The 23,339-nt window shown below is 37.3% G+C and overlaps 1 protein-coding gene across 1 annotated transcript in view; it reads left to right on the top strand.

The window, feature by feature from the left end:
• Positions 1-23,339, top strand: part of RIT2 (Ras like without CAAX 2) — a 191,244-nt gene that overhangs the window by 80,979 nt on the left and 86,926 nt on the right. The window contains exon 4 of the mRNA XM_071580582.1: positions 5,662-5,853. Coding sequence (XP_071436683.1) covers positions 5,662-5,853 — 192 coding nt within the window. The remainder of the gene's footprint in view (positions 1-5,661; positions 5,854-23,339) is intronic.

The raw sequence follows: 23,339 nt of genomic DNA on the forward strand, positions 1-23,339 counted from the left end.
TTTCCTGAGATAGAAGAAATTTTCATGTTATTTTTATTAAACGTTCTGATATTTTTAAGTGAAAAATGCAGTTTTACATATTTCTTTTATTGTCTTTACTTTTGCTTCTATCACTATTTGAAGATTTTTTTTCCCCTTCTCTAAGTTTATTGTGTCCTTTTTTTTTTCATTTTACCCTTGTTTGTTCATTGTTGTAGATGAACAATATCCTGCTTGTTTTCAGGAATGTATCACACCCCTCAAGTGTTCACTATAAATGTAAAATAACCCCACTTCATAATAAAAATGACCCCTGTGGTAATCACAGAGACAGTTTTGATTAAGAACATCTGTTAGCAGATTCCCGGTTCTAAAGTCAAGCAGAACATAAGACAAGAAGATATAGAAAGTGACATTCTTCAGACTGTGAGGCTGGCCTCCCTGGGGAGACTCTGACCTCTTCCAGAGATACAAACCAAGATAATAAAAAAATGAACAGACATCAAAATATGTGGAATGTGTGTGTAGCTTGAAAAACATGACACCTTTATTTCTAAGGTGCCGCATCTTTAAATTTCTAAGCACCACAGTTCTGAGAAATGTGGAGAAGGACTGTACTTCTAAGCATTGCATTATGTTTACTCCTTAAACACATTATCACACAATGAAAAAGAAGAGATAGATATGCTGACCTACTCATTGCCTTGTCCCTTTTTTTTCCTTTTTTGTTCTTCTCCCCCTTGTATTCTCTGGGGACTGACAAGACTATCTATTAGCACTGTGTAACATGGCAGACTGGGAGAACTGGCTTCACCTTAGAGTTCTGCTGCTGTAAAATGGTGATGTGGAAGATACTGTTTTTAAACAACTTATATTCTGAGTTGGATAAAAGCTTTTCTAGCCCAGTGTTCTTTCTCCAGCATTGTTCAGGAGGATATTTTTGGGAAACAGTAAAGAAATATACTTGTCTTTAGTGAATTTTGTGTTACATTTTCCTAGAGTCTTTCAGTCAGCAATAGAGGTTTGTCCTGAGCAGAACATGGAATCCAGACTGTTCTGTTTCATATCAACCCCTAAATACTACCTAGATCTTCATAGAGATCTAGGTATCTACATGTAGTCTGACTTTGCTGATCAATGCCTTTGTTTCCTCCTCTGGAGACATTAAGATATCCATCTTATTTGGAAAGGAGTCTGATCTCTGATGAAAAAAAAAGGAACAACATATAAGTTTTATTTATATTTCCATGGTAACAGTATTAATTTTAAAATTTATTAAAAATATTGCTCTTTATAAAAAGATTTCTCTTGCTCATTATGAAAAGTAGGGTAAACATGGATAAGTCAATATAAGGAAGAGAAAACAGAGTTTATGTATTTTCTGTTTGATAAGTTGTTACATTAAAAGCTAATAGGAAAAGAAAGCATACAGAGAAGAATGAAATATGAAACAGGGACAGTCTCTCAAGAATAAGTAGGGAAGTATTTCTTGGCTGTGAACAGATTGGATTATGAAAGACAAAGTATTGCTAGAGTTGAATATTTTGAGAGATTAAAAGGCAACGAGATAAGTTTCTAAAGGTACACTGACTACTTCATGAAGATTAGGAAAAATGTGTGGCTGCTGCTGGAATGAGTGAGTATCCAGTGATGAGGAACAAGAAAATTGCTAACACACTTAGGACTTTCTCTGCCTCAACCTTCAGAAGCAAGTTCTGCTCTTATACCTTCCAGGTTTTTATGCCTCCCAGGAAAGTCTGAGGAAGGTACAGTACCCTGAGTAGAGGGGAATAAACAAGGGATAAGTTAGTCAAGCTTGATATATGCAGTTTAATGTGACAGCATGAGACATATTCAAACATGGTGAGGAAGCTGCTCTACGTTTTTGTGAGGGCACTCTGATATTTTTGAAAAATCATGTGAGATGCCTGATAACTGATGAAAGGCAAATTTGACATCTACTTAGGAGCAATCTAATCATCGAGAGATTTACTTGCCAATGTTCTTAAACAACAGATAGACACATACAGTCCTGTGAGGATCGACAACAGTTTTTTGCTGCATTCAGTTATAATGGAAAGAGAAAAGGAAAAAAGTTATGCTGCCTGCCTTCAACTTTTAGAAAAGTTTTATTTTGTTTCTATCCAGACTTGATAATTTTTCTCAAGTATCACATCTCCTAAGAAGAAGGATGATTTTGTTTCAAAAGAGTTTTTACCACACTTTTCAGTTAAGTCTTAGTCATAATACACAAGAGAGTATTAGAGACTGATGTCAAGCTGCAAAGTGCTGTAAGCATGACAAATCTTCACTTTAATTCTCAGAATTGATTTCCTTTTGAGGGGGTGTGATTTCTTTCTGTCTCTTCCCTTTGGCATTTACTGACTTGGGAATGTTTCATATTTTTCCCTTATTGAGTTGAAATTGGTATCCAGTACTACTCCTGAATAATTTTTAAAAGGTCCATTGTACAGCAGAAATCAATTAAAGAAGATATTAGTGTGCCAGCTGCACAGATTTAGTTACTCATTTTGTTAAACCACTGAGTCTATCTCTACCTACTCCTGAACATTCACAAAAGCCAGGTGAACCTGGGTTTTGGTTCTTCTTATTGTAAAGAAACAGAAAATAATGTGAAATGTGGAGTAGGATTTGCAAAAAAAAAAAAAAATTGCATCTTAGTCCTTTGTCTTGTATATAAAGTGTTGCAAGGTTTACCATATGTTTATTGGTAATTATATTCACTCTTTCTCTTAGTATATATTGTTATGATGATGTTCCCGGTGAACAGAGGAAAAATCCACTTCTTCTGAAATCAAATAAAAGGCTTATTTATGTTTGACCCTGAAGTCCTTGACTTTGTACTAAGCAATCATTCCAAGGGGAAAAAGCTGAGAAGTAAAAGTCAACATCAAAAAATTGGAATGGAAATGACTGGCTGAGTTAACAACAGAAAGCCAAGTGGATGTACCCAATCCAGTTTGCACAGAATACTTAATGCCTCGGAAAGTGGATTCACTGCAAACACAATGCTGAAATATTTTGCCTGTTTAATCTAATATATCTTCAGCAACAACATGTCATAATAAAAAATTGTATAGATAAATTCATTCATATCCTTAAAGTCTTAACTATTCCCTGGCATGAACCAGAATGTGTAGATAAATGATTCTGACTCAAGAGTGGCAGTTCCTAAACACTGAGGACTTTGTCCCTTTGGAATGACTCAGTGTGTAAAATTAGGAACCTAGGGTCTCCTGTCAGTCAAGGAAAGCCATTAAGCATCCTTGGGGAGTGATCCTGAGAGTATGCAGAACATCACTTACTTTGAGTAACTTTAACAGGGATATGTGACCTAATTCCTTCTTAGTTTGCCATAAATGGCTATTAAAGACTGTACAAAGTTCCAAGCGCTTCTTAGAGGTAGATCACCTCACTTAAACAAGAGCTAATTCTTTCTAAAAGGCTGTACAGAGCAATTGTCCAGTGTTACAGCAGTTGATTAATGAAATTTCTAACTCAGGAATACAGGTCATCTCATCTGGGCTTTGGGTTCCATATGAAAATGTACTTTTAGCTAGAGCCTCCATTCAGTTGTATTAATGCTGTAAAAATAAGTAATATGTGCAACAACTACAACAAAGGATAATTAGATATCTAAAGAGAACTATTTTTTCATCAGCTAAAGCAATCTGTAGTCGTACTAATTGCATTGACTAGCTTACCATTTATTATAACAAGGGCTTAGATAGTTGAATGCAGCTGCACAGACAACTAAATTCAGGAGCCTAATCCACAAGTTTAACTTCACAGAAGGTTTTCATTGTCTGCTAAGTCTGAAGAAATCTTGGCCTAGTTCAGTTCCTGGTGCAGAACAGTTTTAGGTGACTGATGCAAAGAGGACAAAAGGCATGAAGATGGGGGCTGTAGTCACCCTTTGTTCTGGTATAAACGCCTGGGATCTGAGGACAAGTAATGGAGTTAATGACTGGGTTTTGTCATTAACACTGCCCACTCTTAATTTGAAGCCTTGGAGTATGATCTCTAGTTTGGTAATGAATTGCTTTAAATATAATGTTTGTCTATTATAGATGCCAGGGAAAGACCTGGGAAGAGCATTTCAATACAGTGTCTTGTCTAAACCGTAGAATGTGGAATCCTTTCTGTTTGATATCTTCAGTGTTTCTCCCCACCAGTGCCCTACTGCTTGCACATCCAGTTACAAAAGGATAGGCTGGAGTATGACCTCATCCACGCTATGCTGTAGCTTGGTAGTTAATAAACTCTCCTGGGATGACAATGGTGATAATTTAGAGATTTTGAAATTCTGAGTAAGTCTGAAAGCAGAATCCTACCCTTAAATTGCCTATTAGTCTGCCATTTTGAAGCTTAGTTCTATGAACTTTTTCCCATAGCAGGTGAAATATTTTGAATGACATATAAAGTCCTTGGGTAAAAGACACATCGTAAATAAATAATAATGGTCAACATGAAAGTCTGTTCACAGGAAGCATTGTCAATCAACATGAGTAACTACTGAGAGAGATTTAAGGCTGAGACTTTTAAAAGAGCATAAATCAACCATTTCCCTTTAATTTTCAGCAAAGATTTAGGACATATATCTATAACATAAACTGTTTTAAAAATCCTACCTTAAATTTTCAATAGAGTTAAAAATACAGGATTTGATATTGCATCCTGCTGTTCATAGAAATTGGTCCAATGTTGATATGTGAATTCCTTTTTTATCAGACCTTCCTGCATCTTAATATCTCTGGAGAACTGATTCAGTCAGGAGGATTCTGATCTTGACCGACTGTTGCCATGGTATTGGGCTATTCCGGGCTGCGATCAAGAAAAGCAAACAAACTTGAGAAGGAGACTGGCTTTAAAACATATTCTCAAGCCACAGTGCCTGAGAATAGTTTTTAAAAACTAAATCTTGATTTTTGTACAATGTTGCAGTTGTTAAGTACTTCTGAAAAAAACATCCTGGTAATCAGAAGTGATTCTGTGACAATAAATACATACATAAAAAGAGAAAAATGCAGGAGGAGAAAATTTGGCCCATTTTCGTGCTAATTGAAATTGTTCATTCTTGTTTAATGGAATTATCCCACACATAACTGAAACCCCAGCTTCTCTGAGGGCCTTTAAAAGAGCAGAACTTTTTGTAGATTGCATCCCTGTTTTGCTAGACACTATTCCAAAACTGATGGGAGTCAATGAATATATTTTTGACTTTACTGAGCTTCTGAATTGACTGTATAGTAAGGAATTTGTACCTGTCTTGATCCTTAGATACTAACATAGCTTTTCTTTTACACCTGTTAGTATTCATTCAAATTCGAGTCACCTATTTGTACTGACAGCACTGCAGAAGGTTCTGGTGGTACATGAGGCAGTATTTTCTGTATGCAGGCAATGGCATTATAAGTTCCTATTCTTAAAGGACAGAGTTCCCTTGATGGAAAAAGGACAAAATAACGTCATAAGAAAAATCCTTATTATTGGCACCAATGAACCCAAAAGAATGCACAATTTTCATCAAGCAGTATTTAAAAGAGTAAAACTAGTAATGTAAAATTATGTGAGGAATCAGGGAAGTTTTCAGCAAGTTTATTATTTACAGATGGATAATTTTTTTGCCTGATTACTGAGTGTGTTCTTCCTATTCTGCAGGCAGAATTCACAGCCATGAGAGACCAATATATGCGAGGTGGGGAAGGCTTCATTATCTGCTATTCCATCACAGACCGCCAATCCTTTCAAGAAGCTGCTGAATTTAAGGAACTCATTTATCGTGTCCGGCACACCTATGACATCCCCGTGGTGCTGGTGGGAAACAAAACAGATCTTGAAGAGTTCAGACAGGTAAGTGACTTCTTCACTGGTTGTGGCTGGATTTTACGTGACTACCTCAGGGGTTGCAGTAGCATATGCTGTACAGCACTGCTGAGAATTTTTAGCAGAAGATGAGGTTTATTCAAAGACTAGCAAACTAGGACTTGTAATAAATTCAGGTCTTTGTGGCACTTTTCATTCATGTGTTATGGAACTTAAAGTAACCTTGACAAGTCACAAGCAAACATTATTTATTTTTACTTGAAAATATTTTACTATTTTTGTTGGAAGTTATATATATATATATTTGTTCAGCATGGGAAAAACTTGAGTCAGGACCTTTGTGGCAAAAATCCCCTATTTTCTTTGGAAGTTGCCAGCCATTAAAGATTTTTTTTCCTCCTAAGAACACTAGATTTAATTAAAGGCTTCTCACCTTCAGATTGAAAAACTAAAAATCCAGTTAAAATAAAGAAATAATATTATCTTTGCCTGAAGATCCAGTGACTATGTCATTAGAGTGTTCAGGTAAGATGGGAAGATAGAAGACTTGAATTCACCATAATTTGTATACAACATTTCAGCTACCATCACACACAGAGCAGCATATTTCTTTGACTACAAGGGCAATAACTGTGGTTCTCTCAAGGACTTTAATAACCTTTGCTTACCCTTTTCCTTTTGTTCTGACTCTGCTTCTTCCTTGCTGTTTGTATCAATGTGTGTGTGTGTAAGGGAGTAAGTTAGATGTGTATGTGTGCAAGGGAGTGAGTTAATGCAGTGTTAGAATGGCTTGGCTGTGACCTGGTACTGAATGAAAAATATTCTTAAACAGAAGCTTTGAAAAGGAAGAAATAAAATAAGTATTTCTCTATATGGAAATCTTAAGATACTCCTAATTCACACTATGATTGCTTTAAAATGTCTGACTTCTATGTAGACATATGTAACAATTAAATAAAGTGGTGTTTTCCAGTTCATTAGCATCTATGCTCACAAAATCCTGTCTACTCTTTCCTACTTAGCCTGTCACTCTTCCCCCCATTTCTTTGTCTTCTTCCTTCTACCTGAAGAAAATCTAAGTCACTGTTAAGCCTGAAATTGGTTCTAAAGATCTGATTATGTGCATTTAAAACTTCACACCTGTTTTTCAGATCATTTGCTTTCTCCCTAAACCAGGCTTCGACAAAACCATAATGGTGAAAATCCAGCTGCAGTTTAATGCACAGCTTGAAGCTTAAAACAGCACTGGCATGTGCTTATGCACCAGACTGGGAGGGATGTGGCTTACTGAGAGAACAGGACATTGCACCTGATCCCGACAGTAATGGGATATGATTGATTACATACAGTTACTTATGGATGAGGTTTGCTGGAATACTTTATTCACTAAGGGATATAAAGACACTCTTTCATTGATATTTGGCACCACTTCATTCTGATCTTAATTTTTGTTGAACTGTTACATTTGAATCACTGTCAATGCATATAAAACTATATGCCTGATTCAAATGCTGATGACCTTGTCTATTTTCACAAAGAGGAAACTTCATGTACATGAGTGCCTGGATTGGATTTCACCAACATTGTTCAACATTAAAGGGCATGGGGATGGAATAGGGAATAATATTAAAGATTATGACCTTGAGATACGACAGATGAAATAAAGGTCTATGAGGTGACCACCAAAGATCCTGCCTGAATGTGTAAACAAGGAAATTCCAAATTGTGGTCCTACAATTTTAAAAACTTTCAATGAGCCAGGAATTAGATCTTCAAAATGCTTTCCCCCATAAGCCCTCTACAACTGCCAAAGTTCAGCAATATTAGAAAGGCTTTATCAAATATACTTCAATCCAGATTTTGACCCTTAAATCAAAGACTTGTGAGTTAGTACAAAGCAGATCTGCTCACTTGAATAAAGCACTTGAATATGACTATGTGTCCATAAGCAAGTGGTATGAAGCAACAAGAGCAGAGCTGTAGGACAAAGCAATTTATTCTGGAGTCCACATTTTGAGAATTTTCTTAACTTTGGACTTTCTCTACTCCACTGCTCGTGTCTCCATAATTAGTTGGTGCTGAGGTGGATAAGCTGTGCTCCTGAAGCACCCATTTTAGGTCACATCATCAGAGACGACTCCACAATTCAAAGCAAATCATGGTTAAATGGAGGTGATGAGGAGATACTGCTCAGTGAACCTTTCTAGCCCAAATTAAACCAGCAGTGTGTAGCAGGCCACCTCTGTGCACAGCTTTGAGCACATATTAATGGACGTCAGCATCACATTATTTCAGAAATGGGACGCGAAGCTGTGCTGTATGTTTAACAAACACTGAAATAAGTTATATCTATGCTCACTTGTTAGGTTAAGCAATATCTAAATAACTTGTTGAACTGTGAGAAGGTAGATTGAAAGGGATCTTTTCAAGGTCATGCACTGTAGTTACAGCTTTATTAAAAGCATTAGGATGGACAAGAGTGACAACCAGCTAACTCTGGGGTGACAGACAGCAATGAGCTGATGATGTAGGGGCACTAACATATCAATGAACAAACAGTGAGGTACACAAACATACCAGATTCAAACTGAAAAATAGTAGGTGTCAGAATGCAATCAGCCAGATTGGAATTTGACCAGGGCACCAGGGCCAATATTGTTGCTTGGTTTAATGACATTTTTCTCCTATGAATTTCATTAAAACTACTGTAATGTTATTCATGTTATTTCAAAACATAACATTAAGTTCAATATTCCCAGGCATCATTTCCATTTAATGACAACTCTGCAACAATCAGACAGGCTGTAGTAGCTTGGCCAGACAAAGCTCCTGTCTGAAATACGATCCCCTACACAATATAGTTAATGATGTGTGTTGCTTGCCTAAAGTCTATCAATAGAACTACAACAACAAAACTAATCTGCAATTAAAATAATGTCTTAGGAGAAACACTACTGAAAAACAAAACCAAGCTTATTATTTTTAGATAATATTTCTATTTTATGATGGCTTCAGTGAAATTATTGTCTTTAAGTATGCCTGTGATTTTTAATGTCTTAAAAATGATTTTGTCAGTATTCCTTCTTAAAAAAATGTTTTAGCTGCATTCATCAGCCTAAAGAATAAATACTTTCCATTTTCTTTGAACAACATAGGGGAACAATTTTGAGGAGAAAAAAAAAGACTAGGTCATTATTGTGATGTGTATATCTTGTCTGGTGTCAAGGCTCCCTCCATCCTCCAATCCCTTCCACTGTACTGCAGCTGCACCAGTCCTTTCTGATCTTGTTTTATTTTGTATTCAGGGATTCAGGGGGAAAATGGACAGATATGAATGGTTAAGGTATTCACAGAGTCATAGAATGGTTTGTATTGGAAGTGACCCTAAAGCTAATCTTGTTCTAATGCTTCTGCTGTGGGCAGGGACATTTTCCACTAAACTAAGCTGCTCAAAATCCCACCCGTCCTGGCCTTGAACATTTATCTCGGTCCATTTATTGGTTTTGCCCATTCCTCATTTCTACCCATTCCTCGTTTTTGTCAATTCCTCTAAGAAATATTTATTTTATGTATTTTGTTCTATAGCTCTTTGATGTAAATAATAAAGAATTAAGTGTGCAATTAGATAACATTTTAATTACAGTGTTTTCAAACAGCAAAATCATTATATTAAAAAGGTGTCTTAATATTATCAGATTGTTTGAAGCATGTAGGACAAGCTGTTTGAAAGTACTACTGGTAGTTTCACTTTAGTAAAGCCTCGTCACTTTACTCCATATGAACACCTGGTTTCACTAAGTTTAAAACTTGTGTAATAGATAAGTATCTAATTAGAACATACTCATTCTAAAAAGTACATTAAAAAATGAGATCCTATTTGAGATCATGTCATATTAATGCTAAATTGCAGCTTTATGTTAAAATATTTTACAACTAGGACCTGTGTCATTACTGAAAGGTTTTGGTTTTGGTTGTTGTTTTTTTTTTTTTTTTAAATACGCATAAGACTTTGCCTACTGATCATTGCAATATATTAGTTTCATTGGGCAAGTCAGAGAGGAGCTAAGTACACAAGATCCTTTGAATAATGGGCTGTGAGTCTGAACTGTAAAACATATTTTCTAGAAGCTTTTCCAAAATTTTGATGTGAATGTTAGAACCCCTCTGGAGAGTCTACCTATTTAGAAATCTCATAACCTTCAAGGAGCAGCTTTTCTTGTACACTTTTGCTTGACCCCAGAGGATCAAGCTGTGGGCTCAGTCAAGTCCATGGATTCCCATTCAGTTCAAGGTTAGGAGGGCAGCTCATGCTTTTTACAGCTCCTGGTCTCCCTAGGAAGCCTGTCATCAAAGCTGTAAGTTTTGCCAGTACAGTCTTGGTTCTGAAAAGAATTATGTAGTTGTTTACCCTTCCACACATGAGTTGTCTTACTTTCTTCAAGCAAAAATCTGAGAAGAGCATTTCTTTTGAAAGCACTTCTTGCTACAGCCCTCTTCTTCAGCAGGAAATAGAAAATCAACATGAAATGTGTTTTTTTCATCCAGAACTGTAGTAATGGGACAAAAGGTTATGTCTTCAAATTGGAAGAGGGTAGGTTTAGATGAGATCCTGGGAAGAAGTTCTTCCCTGTGAGGGTGGTGAGGCCCTGGAGCAGGTTACCCAGAGAAGTTGTGGCTGCCCCTTCCCTGGAAGAGTACAAGGCCAGGCTGGACAGGGCTTGGAGCAACCTGAGATAGTAGAACTTGTCCCTGCCCATGGCAGGGTGTGGAACTGGGTGATTTTTAAGGTCCCCTCCAACCCAAACCGTTCTGTAATTCTATGATTTTATGATTTAACACAGAAAAATTATTACTTGAAGTGCAAATGTGTTATAGAGGACTCATTATACATTTTTCCTAAGGTTTTATTATACCATAAGAGAATTCTTAAAGTAGGATAGGATTGGCTGAGTAAATTCTCATGATCAGAGCCAGCTGGCCAAAGAATATTCTCACTTCAATGAGATTTTGCTCTGGAATTTGCTCAAAAGGAGCTGACTGGTTATCAGACAGTGTAAGTGTCAACTTTTAGATTTCTCATTTTGACAGTTGCTCTGTTTTCATGCTTCTCAAACCTTGAAATATCTCTGTTGAGTCTGAGACAGCTAATGGTTCTTATTTTGTTTTTTGTTTCGATCTTTTTTCCAAACTTTGGTTTGGTTTGTTTTCTTTTGTGTGAATAGCCATTCAGTATATATCAGACATTGTCAGTCTATACCTTCTGGTGCCTGGTTGAGACACTGAAAATACTTAAAGAATATGGTACTACATTTTATTTTTATAGTTTTCAGTGCATGACTATGAAACACTGTTTACTAGATGCTCTCTTACTCATATTATGAATCATGAAATTGCAGTATTCCGAATTTCATACCTTAGCATCAGGCTGATTTCCTTTGCTTTTGGGATTAAAAGTGCTTTGAAATTTGTGACTTTACTGTGACACTAGTTATTCTCTTAAATAAGTTTAGGTGGAAGATTCTGTACAGAAGATTCTCGTTTCTCATTATTCAGGCCAGTGCACCAAGCAAAGAATGAAAGATTTCATTTTTTATTCTGAACTTTTAACTGCAATTCAAGGGAGATGCATTTTCTGCTGTTTATTGACAAAGAATATACATTTTTTTAATTATATACATTGTAAAGTGATTAGTTTAAATGACTTGGCCAGATTCTCTATAAAATCCATGCAGAAAACCAGGATTTATCACATATCATAGAAACATATAATGAAATGAGATATATCTACCTGTGAAGATTTCTGTCTTGCTACTGGCAGCAGAGGGAGGCTCAGACAACTACCTTCCTGGCCTTTTTATCGTAGTGCTTGAGTGAGCTGAAAACTAACAGACTTGTTTATGATGTCTTTTCAGTTAAGAATCTGAACTTCCTGATTCATTCCATTATTGCTGCTGCTAACTACAGACTAGACTTCTGAGCCATGTGCTCATCTTGCCTTTAGTTTTTGAATGAATAAAATCTAATAAATTGTCATTTTTAGGTAGTGCTCTGTTCTAAAGATAGTATGAGCTGTGATCTTAAAATAAATATTTCAGATGTATTCAGGCCAACTTACCCTAGACAACAACTAAAAAAGTACAGTGGAAATAGAAATTTAATGGAAAAAAATCCAGAGGAGAATATGACACATAAAAGCAAATTCTTCAAAACTATTTCCTGTTCAGAGGAGAGCTGGGGAAGGATCTGGATGATAAATCTGATGAGGAGTGGCTGAGGGAGCTGGGGTGGGGTGGGGGCTCAGCCTGGAGAAAAAGAGGCTCGGAGAGGGCGTTCTCAATCTCTACAGCTCCTTTACTGGGGGCGGGGAGAGGAGGGGAGGGCAGGGTGGTGGAGGAGAAGGAATGGCCTCAAGTTGCCCCAGGAGAGGTTTATATTCAATACAGGGAAAACTTTCTCCATGGAAAGACTTTTCCAGCCCTGGCACAGCTGCTCAGGGCAGTGGTGGAGTCCTCATCCCTGGAGGAATTTAAAAGCTGTGTGGATGTGGTACTTGGGATCTTGGCAGGGCTGGTTTAACAATTGGCCTCAATGATCTTAGAAGGCTTTTCTAATCTTAAGGATTCTATGGTTCCATTCATTTAAATTTTCTTATGAATACTTAGATTAATTAATTCAACCATTTTGACGCCATCTTGGCTTTTAATTTCCCATGAATATCTGTGCAGTTCCATTTTGCTGGTGTCAATGCCTGATGAAAATTAATTACATTTATAAGGAGCTGCCATCATCCCTTATATCCACTTGCCTTCATATTGCCTACCTCCATGATATCACATCATATTCTCAATATAAGCCACTTGTGCTGTTTTGATGGAGCCATGACAGTTGTATGAATATTTGGAACTAAAATTACTGAGGTTTTCATGATGTTTTATTATCTTAGAAAACTGTCACAGCTTTGAATAATCACTTTCTTACAGTGTGAAAATGCTTATCTGGATTCTGTCATGTTCCTCTACACCTCTAATTTCTATTTATTTTTAATTGAATTAAACTTTTCAACATTTCTTTCATACAGTTGATTGTCCTAAGAAATCTTCATATAGTTTTAAAACAATTTTTGTAGTGTTCACCTCTCCACCATAAGAAGTCTGTGTTTTCATATGTCAATGAAATTCTAGAAGCAAATTAGGAGTTGCTGTCTTTAGAAAGAAATTCTATTATTATCAATTTAACTATCTCTAGCAATTGTTCAGTTATCCATAGCTTACCTCCTTGTATTACGACAATCTCTCCCAAAACCTGACTTCTTATTGTCCACATTGCAGTAAATGTAGTCAGACACACAGATATTTGTAATGAAACTGTTGGCTCATTTTTGATTGATAATTTTGTTAACCTCTAGTGAACATCCAGTAAGTCCTGTAATCCCTTCATCTTGGAGCAGAAGACATTTGAAGGGGACTAAAATGTAGATAACAAGCTGTTCTGTGAGAGGAGAAACAACAACAAAACAATGGCTGAACTGCAGATAATAAAATCTTTATAACTTAAACCCTGTATGTTTAGAGACAAAAACAAAGACAACTAATTGCTTGTAGCTGAAGCAGAACAATATAGGACATTTAGCCAGGGGTATACACTGGGAATAGTATTAAGAGGTCACTTCAGCACAAAAGATATTAAACAGCAACATATTTTCTATTTCTTTAGAAGCCTCACTGTATTCTTCTCTCTACCTGCCTTATCTTCACTATCACCTCAGAGATTTTTGTCCTCCCCACATACTGAATCCTGGCTTGGTGTGACTGTGAGTGATTTCAGTGGGAGAACACCTTGGGGGAGAGAGGTGTGAAGGTACAGAGAAGCTCTCTCAACACTTGTCTTCTTGAGCTAGATTGCTCCTCAGTGTGAACGTGGACTGGGAGTTGTCTGTTTGGTTGGTGAATCAAGAGATTAACTGTTGTGAAGACTTTTCATTTGACAATTGTGCCAGCAGGATCTTTCTTCTTAACTAAAGCAAGCACGTACACACTGAGCTGCTGCAGAACAGCCTTGTGCTGAGCTAGTTTGCAAGCAAGTTCAGGATGCTGTTGCTTTCCTCAGAATAGCTCAGAGTGAAACCCTTTGGTTACACAGGGACCACATGAAGAGATACAGCTTGTGAGGGAAATCACAGTGGTATCATTGATTGGATGACTAATGCTTAGTTAGTCACCTGCCCAGATGCCTGTGATGGATATCCGTTGTGGTGTTTAAACCCAACCAGCAACTAATGCCACTACTACTACTACTACTACTACTACTACTACTACTAATAATAATAATAATAATAATAATAATAATAATAATATGAAGAAAAGGAGAGAGAGGGAGGAAGAAAAAAACCCAAGAGGAACAAGTTCAATACCTGCTGACCAATGCCCAGCACACCCCTGAACAGAAAACAGCAGCTCCAGGTCAACTCCCCCCAGTTTACATACTGGGTATGACACTATGGTATGGAATATCATTTGGCCAGTTTGAGTCAGCTCTCCTGACCATGCTTTCCCCCACTTTCTTGTGTGCCTGCTCACTGGCAGAGCATGGGACACTGAAAAGTCCTTGATTATAGTGAGCACTGTAGAACAATGAAAACCATCACTGTGTTATCAAAATTATTATCATACTAGATCCAAACCACAGCACTGTACCAGCTTTTAAAAAGAAAATTAACTCTATCCTGGCTAAAACCAGGGGAAAAGCAAAATTTGAAGATAGTTAATTATCCCAGAAGGTCTTCCAGACCTCATTTTTCACCAGCATAGAAAGGTGTAAAGGAGATTTGTGTGATTCATTCCAGTTCCTGCCTTGATCCAGCTTAAAAAAACTGATTGTAAAATTCCATTTTATTAATATTGTGTTTATTTGCTTAAATCTTCATTGTCTTCTCTGTGAATCTTGGTCTTGCACACTGTGTACAAGCTAGGCATCAACCTGCTTTTAATGTAGAGATGGAAGAGTCATGACCATACCACACCACACAGTAATAACTGGGGCAGAGTTTTGCCTCTCCACCATCCACAGCTGAAGCAATATGACCTCCCATCTCCCAGGATTTATCCTGTCATTTTCTTACCTGGTGCACATATATGTGAAAGAGGATGGCATGCAATAGGAAGGTGGCTTTTTTACATCCAAGTTGCTATTTTTACATCAGCAAAATCAAGATTTCAGCCTAAGTTTTATATATTATTTACTACCGTTCCAGTTCAGGAAACTATTTAAGCATACACTTAATTAGAGTGGAACTAATGCATGTTCTTCATGTTAATCTGCACTTGAGTGAAGATGCTGTTCTGAAAGTGAGACAGTAATGAGCAACTTTGTAAAAATAAAAGTACCTTGACAAAGTAGCAGTTTAATATAGGCAGCCACATTTACTGAGTATGTTGTTTGTACAAAAATGTGAATTCCTGGTATCAAGGATAGTTCCCTACGCATTTTTGCAGTAGTAGCTCATATTACTTGAAAGTAGAAATTTTGCCATATTTTGATTACAGCTTTTTATGGTATCACTAATAATAAGAGTGTGACCTAGCATTTAAAGAAAAGAAAATTAATCAGTTAAGTAATCTTTGCTTTTAAAGATTTGCTTATGTTCTTGTCTTAATGACTCACTTTTTTTTCCCCCAGGTGAATTAGCATGTTAGAGACTTTTGTTTTTAACCATATCTACCAACTTGCCCAAGAATAGCAGCATGTTATCTTTACAAACTGTGGTGTTGTTTAAGCTGTGCAGTCATGACAATCAAAGAAAAAGAAAATCCCAAAAAGCCCTTATCCCCCCAAAACAGTCTAACAAAGTAAATTAAAGGGAAAATATGTCTGAGTTATATCCATTCTGGAAACTTCTAATATCTCATTCACATTGTCCAAATTTTACGGTATAAAGTCTATATAAAATGGCAGCTTCTAAATGTAACTTTTTTGATATATTTAGATCAAGAAGACCCAGGAAATTTCCTGTTACAAAATGTCATTAAAACACATTAATAGACTTGAAATTCAAGATGTTAAATGTCTACAAAATATCATAATTAGAGTTTCAGTGTTAGTCATTTGCATTTTTAACCACACAGTTTTACTCATCAAACCCCAAGCCAGTCTGGGAGTTAGAGTATGGTGTGTTATTCATTGGAAATTAATCTGTATTGCAGTTCATACAGTTTAGTATATTCATCCACTTTCTCTTGATAACTGTAATTTCTGAAAGAATAAAAGGATGGGCTTCCCTTCTGCGATCGCTGCATTTATTTCCTGTGTTGCTTAACATATCTTGTCTTCTTTCTTTTAAAGTCATATGGTAGAAGTACTGACACAATTATGCAGGATTTTGTGTGTGCTCATGTTTGTCTGCGTGTTTTAACATTTTAATCTAACACCACCACTGTGCTGAGTATCAGATATTTATCAGCAGTGGAAGCCACCCTTTGGGTATTCCTGTCATATATAGTTAGTCATTGAAATTTTGAATTCACTTTATATCTTTTCTAAGGTGGTGGGGAAGACAGTTTATTTACAATTAATGATGGTTTTCATTAGCCAAACTGTAGGATAAATCTGTATTTTTTTATTATTGAGAAAGTGAAACTTGCCCTAGTATTCTGGACTCCATTCATTTCTGCAGCTCGTAAATTCCTGCATTTTTATACCTGAGGAAGCACGAGATTGATGGGGGAGGGGGTGGGGGAGTGGGGGTGGGGGGGTGGGGGGGTGGGGGGGCGAGGAATGATTATCTCATCTTGAAATCTGAGTGAAAGTATCCCAGATGTGCTTAGTTTGAGCCCACTTAAACTGTAGACCAATCATAGTCCTATCATGGTGTCAAACCTTCCTAGCAAGTGATTCAAGTCACACACCAGCTAGTGCCACCAAGTCTTAGTCTGTTTTCCGCTGAAGTCAAACACCAGGATTATACTGGGGACAGGTGGTCAGGCTGAGAAGTCTGTTCAGATTCTCAGAATTATATTGGCATTTTCATTTAATTCTGAAATGATGCAGGAATGTGGACTACAGCTGGAATTCTCCTGATCTTTTTTGCTTCTTTCCTAACATGTCACATGAAGAAAATTGTGGAGATTCTCCCTATTTAAAAGTAAATAGATTTCTTTTCACACTGGCTTTTATTAATAAGTTATTTGTTATAGCTTGGGAAGGGATTACAGGTGGTTGGTTGCATGTTTGGTGTACTCAAAGAAGGCTGGAAGAGAGAATAGAGGTGTTTTATGCTTTTCTTGGAGTGAAATATTCCTTGAATGCTCATCAGATGTAATGCTTTTGACTTGATTTGGAGTATGGACCTGTTGTTATGAGTTTAGCCAGGTGGGCCTAAACCTAGGTTTTAAAGTTCAGCTAGGCCTAGGATTGTCAGCTGACTTGAGCTGGACTGAGCTAGCTAACAGCTGACTTCTTCTGGCCAATAATATTGTATTCCATACCATATTGCATCATCTCAAAAGGGGTAAGAGCTGGTGTGTGAATGTGGCTTGGACAGTTGTTTCACAGCTGTGGTCCCAGCAAGACACTCTGCTGTCCCAGGAGGGATGGGGAGGCCCAAGCCCAGAGCACCGGCTTAACATCATGTTATCTGAGGGAAGTAAAATGTTTGTTCTTAGCTTTTCTCTCTGCTTAAGTCTGTCTCTGGGGAATTGACTTCTCTAGAATGATTTGTAGTTAAAATGGTAGAATTTGTGTTTACTGGGAAGTGGGAAGTTATTTCTTGTTATACATAACTTGTGCAAGTGTGTGTTATATTGTAGTATCCTCTTAATTTTCTCTTTTCTGTATAAATACATGTAGTAAGTTTCAGCATAGACCTGGCTTTGGAAGTTTTTTTTCCTCTCTCCCTCTTCTTTTCCCCTTAGCTGGTTGGGAGGAGGAGGAACCCTTTTCACTCTATCTTGGACAGTTGGCGTTTTGCCAGCTCAACCCAGGACACCTGTGTAGCTAATTTCCTAGTGCAAGCCACTGAAGAAACGTTGCTTATGGAGAAATTAAATTTCCTTTTAATCCCTGTTTTCTTTCCAATCTGAAGTGAACAAGATGATTTCACTGATGATGTCCAGTGACTCCAAAATGACTGGTGATGCCAGGTAACCTTTTCAAGATTATAAAGCTCTCAAAATCAGGAGGGAGGGTAGAACTTGAGAACAGTTTGATGTGAGAGTGTAGACTGGCAAGCAATGTTTTGTGATCAGTGAGATTCAAGACTGAAAGTCCTTTGTGAAATATCAGGGAGCTCTTCAGACATGATAGTGTCTGCAAAAGCTTAAATCTTGAGTTCCTATATATATTTTTAATAAAAAAATTTAAAGGCTTTAAATTAATATACTTCTGTATTTTGAGACAAACCATATTTCACTGGTACATCTCATGTCTTTGTGCTTGCTAGGGTTTTGTACCTTATTTGATGAACATTTGTGTGCAGAAAAAAGTGAGGTGTTAGGAAGACTCAGAGGTTACAACTCATTCATTACTTCTTTTCCTTGATTAAAGAATATGTTCTTTGTGTTTTATTAGGAAGGAACTATGTATGAAGATAATTCCTAGATGAAAATTGTCCATCAAAATTAGTAAATTTCTGGGAAAATATTTTGTTGTATTTGTTGTTTTTTCGTTCTTGAGTCTCTGTGGAATCCGGAGCACGAAGCCATGACTGTATGGAACAATATTAAAGTGCCCTTACCATCTTATGAAAACATTTCCTGACATTCTTATTAATAGGAATGAAGAAATTAATAACTGATTTTTTCTCTCGTTGTGGGTAACATAGTGGACATTGTGGCACTCTGAGACAGTATGTCTATCTGAGATGCAATTAGTTTTTTAAAACTTCCTGGAGAATGTCCTACTGTTTGTACCATCATTCTGTGAGCAGAAAGAGTGCTGTGTTTTCCACAGCTGTCAATCTGGCACCTTTAATTTCATTTAAATTTAACACAGACATGCGCACGCGCGCGTGCGCACAAACACAACTTATTTTATTAATTTTGGAAGCACAGAACATAAAAATAGTTTTATATTTGTCCCAGTTGCCTGACATTTTCAATATGGAATGTCCATAAAAGAGAAATCGCTTTTTATGGAGCTTAGGTAAACAGGTCATAAGGGAAACAGAAGATAATTAATGAAAAAAAAAACCAAAAAAAAACACATAAAAACCAATGGAATAGTTCTAATGGGAGTTTTGGTTCATTCTCCCTGTGCACTAAAGTTAAAGACTTATTGTTATGCCAAAACTGTACAGTAGTGAACAAAATCTTCTTTATTTTTATAACTAGCAATTTCCTTAACCTTTTGACTAGAAAAGTCTGCTGGTTTTTGGAAGTGTGCAAGGTAGGATTGGATAGGGTGTTTCCCCTCTGTGTTAGGCTGAGCTGGCAAAATGCCAACTGCCCAACACAGAGAGAAAGGGTGCCCCCCCCCAGCCAAAGTAAAAGGATGGAGGAAAAAAAAACCCCAGAACCTGAAGTAGCAAGCTTCTTATATTGTACAAAAGAAAGACAATTAAAACCAGAATATGATATAATAAATATATATACAGATGTGAGGAAAAAAACAAACTAACAACAATAGCTACCAAGTCACCCAACCAGATAATACAGATTCCAACCACCCAAATCCCACAAAACCCCTCAAAAACTCTTCCAGAGAAAACTCCTAGCAAGAGAGGAGAAAAATTAACAAGAAAATGTACACCTCCCTAGATAACACAGCAAGGCCTAATCTCAGTAGAGACAGAGCAGTGCATCCTCACGGGTCTGAGGCAAAGACCAAAAGAGGCAGAAGCTCCACCTCCCCCTCTTTTTATAGCTCTTGATGATGTCAGATAATATGAAATACCTCTTTGATGGCTTAAGTCAGGTGATGCTTGTCCCTTCTAATCTCTGTCACATCCTCTGGGCCTGCTGAATTGAGGCCTAGCTAAAACTAAAGCCAAAACTACTACACCCTCAAAAAGTAATATCAGAAATCATCAGCAAAGTTCAATAGTCTTGAAATCTCTAACAGAAAATAATTTTGAAAAAAAAAATTACCTATAGACAGAACATTAACATGATGCAGTAATGACAAAAACCTTCCATGCTATGTGAAATTAAGTAATGAGGTGCTATTCAGAAACCCCATAATGTTATTATTCATTGAAATGGATTAAGCCGCTTTCACCTTCAGTGTATGGGGTTTTTTGTTCCTTTGTTGTTTGGTTGGTTGGTTGGTTTTTGTCTAGATAGTGATTAAAGACAAGTACTTTAGGATATTTCAATCTTTCTATATTGATAGAAATAACAACAATGCCTATACTGAATTATTTATTTACTATTTGAGTTTCTCATTGAAATTCTAAGGTCTGAAAACATTTCTGCCTTTACCTGCCTCCATATCTGTGGTTTATCTTGATGATAAGTGTACCTAAATGATAGGGTTTTGCAGTATTTGTGCTCTGAACCATCACAGGAAAGATGGAGAATGCTAAGGTGGCTTTGAATGATAGAAATGTGGGTACTAAAACTAAAAAATAAGGTTATGACATTAAGTTTTGTTGATTATTTATATCAGGATGAGAATGATTGGTACAGCTTCCCAAAATTTAGAATCAAGACCTAAGGTTTGAGCGTTTCTTTAGTAGGTTGTCTAAATTCAATATTTGAGCACCTTAGAAAAATGCTAGGAATAGAGTTTAGAGCTAACTGATCGTATATGTGGAAACAAATCATCAGGAACAGATGGTATTCACCCAAGAGTTCTAAAAGAGTTCAAGTATGAAATTGCTGAACTATTAACTATGCTTAAAATGGAATCAGTGCCAGCAAAATGGAAGATGGCAAGTTCAGAACAGTCCAGGGAGCTGCAGACCAATAAATCTGAGTTTTACAGAGCAAATTGCTAAGAAAGAATAGAAATAACAAGAGTATGAATAAAGATGCTTTGACAGTCGAAAGTCATTGTAGTTTTCAGAGAGGCTATTCATGTCTAACAAATGTTTTAGAGTTCTTTGATTAAGTCAACAAACATAGAAGAAACAGGGTTCCAGTTATAACTCTCTTACTTTTGCAAAGGGATTTCAATGGGATGAAGTTCAATAAGGCCAACTGCCGGGTCCTGCACCTTGGCCACAACAACCCCATGCAGCGCTACAGGCTGGGCACAGAGTGGCTGGAGAGCACCCAGGCAGAAAGGGACCTGGGGGGACTAATTAACAGGAAGCTCAACATGAGCCACAGTGTGCCCAGGTGGCCAAGAAGGCCAGTGGCATTCCCTACCGTGTCAAAAATAGCGTGGCCAGCAGGACCAGGGAAGTGATCCTTCCCCTGTACTCTGCGTTGGTGAGGCCACACCTGGAGTGTTGTGTTCAGTTCTGGGCCCCTCAGTTCAGGAAAGAGATTGAGGGGCTGGAGCAGGTCCAGAGAAGAGCAACGAGGCTGGTGAAGGGACTGGAGCACAAGTCCTGTGGGGAGAGGCTGAGGGAGCTGGGGGTGTTTAGTCTGGAGAAGAGGAGGCTCAGGGGTGACCTCAGCACTGTCTATAACTACCTGAAGGGAAGTTCTAGCCAGGTGGGTGTTGGTCTCTTCTCCCAGGCACTCAGCAATAGGACAAGGGGGTAAGGGCTCAAGCTCTGCCAGCGGAAATTTAGGCTGGATATGAGAAAAACATTTTTTCCAGAGAGAGTAATCAGGCATTGGAATGGGCTGCCCAGAGAGGTGGTGGATTCATCGTCCCTGGAGGTTTTGAAACTGAGATTGGACATGGCACTGAGTGCCATGATCTAGTAAATGGACTGGAGTTGGGCCGAGGGTTGGACTTGATGATCTCGGAGGTCTTTTCCAACCCAATCAATTCTATGGTTCTGTGGTTGAGGCGGCAAAATGCCAAGTGTGCAAGACAGAGAAAAATTGTTCCTCCCCCGCAGCAACCAGCCAAGGGAAAAAGAAGAGGGAGAGAGTGAAAAAACCCTTCAAACCAAGGTTTATGCTTAAACTATCTACATGTATTTATACAGAAAAGAGAAAATTAAGAGAAAACTACAATATAAAACACACTTACACAAATTATATATATATATATATATGTATATATATATATATATATATATATATATATATATATATATACAAGAAATAACCTCCCCCTCCCCAGTTAATACAAAGTCTAGATCTATAAGACTCTAAAGGACACCTAGCAAGAAATATAAAGAGTAACAACAAAATGTTTCTACTTCCCTGGAACTAAAACAAAATATGATGTAGCAGCAGCAGTAGTAGGACCCAACAGAGCAGAACAACTACAGCAGTCTTCTCTGCACTCTAGCCATAATGGAACTGACCTAACACCTCCCACTGCTGTAGACATATCTTAAGTTTGAGTCATCTGCTATGAAATACTTCCTTGGTTACCCAGTCAGGTGGTAGCTGTCTCCCAGTCCACACAGATTCTCTGAGCCTGCTAATTTGAAGCCTAGCTGAAACCACTACATATGTGAACAACAAAAATAAAATAGAAGGAAGATGTGTCACATGTTACTAAGTGGCAAAATGGAGAAGAAGCATAAGGAGGAGTAAATGGTCAAAAATCAACAGAAATTATCTTTGTAACTCCAGGCAGATGTAGATGTTCCTCTTTGGCATAGAACCATCAATTACTGGGCAATTGGGTGAGAGACTTTCAATGGTATTCAAATATTTTGGGCAGTACAAAGGACAGCTGACCTTGATGAGGTTTAAGATTAATTCTTAATATATTTAAAGCCTGCTTGCTGTCATCCAGGCTTTAAATATATAAACTTGACACTCAATTCTGGAAATTGAACAGCATCAAAGGGACAGACATGACAATAAGGACATGGCAAAGGTCTGTAAACAAGCTATCACCATTGAAAAAAGTCACCTGAGAATTACTATTGGCTGATTTCTTTCAGCTCAGTGTTCTGTAGGAGCCAAAGCAGGCAAACTTGCATGTTAGCAGAGAAATAAAGAGCAGCGCAGAATAAGAAAAATGCTACATGTCATTAAGCATAGTCTATATTCCATGACAAGTGGTAGTATCCTCCACTCTTCTCAAATGTGATAGAGAAGAATTTCAAAATGCAAAAGCATGCAGACAAAGATAATCAAGATAATCAGATTACATGGTAAACAAGTGAAAATGCTCTCCTACACAGTGTCTAACTAAAGTATTGGACACACACCTGTAAGAATTACAAATGTAAAAGGTTCGGGTTTTTTTCTTTTTATTGTTTAAAAAGTAATTGAACTAGATATGTGAAGATTTTGAAAGAATAACATGCATTTCTAATTTGGGAAGTGACTGAGCCTTAGATTCCCCAAAGCTGCAAGGATATAGCAGAATCATTTTCTGTGTATCACTTACTTTCATGTCCTGCCTCTAATCAAGTTGCTGCTCTTGATTATAACACAGTGAGACAAAACAGAACTGTGGCCTAATTTTCTCAGTGTCACTGCTGTTCTGTAAAAACA

Source organism: Pithys albifrons, chromosome Z (genome assembly GCF_047495875.1).
Source record: "Pithys albifrons albifrons isolate INPA30051 chromosome Z, PitAlb_v1, whole genome shotgun sequence".
Classification (NCBI taxonomy): domain Eukaryota; kingdom Metazoa; phylum Chordata; class Aves; order Passeriformes; family Thamnophilidae; genus Pithys; species Pithys albifrons.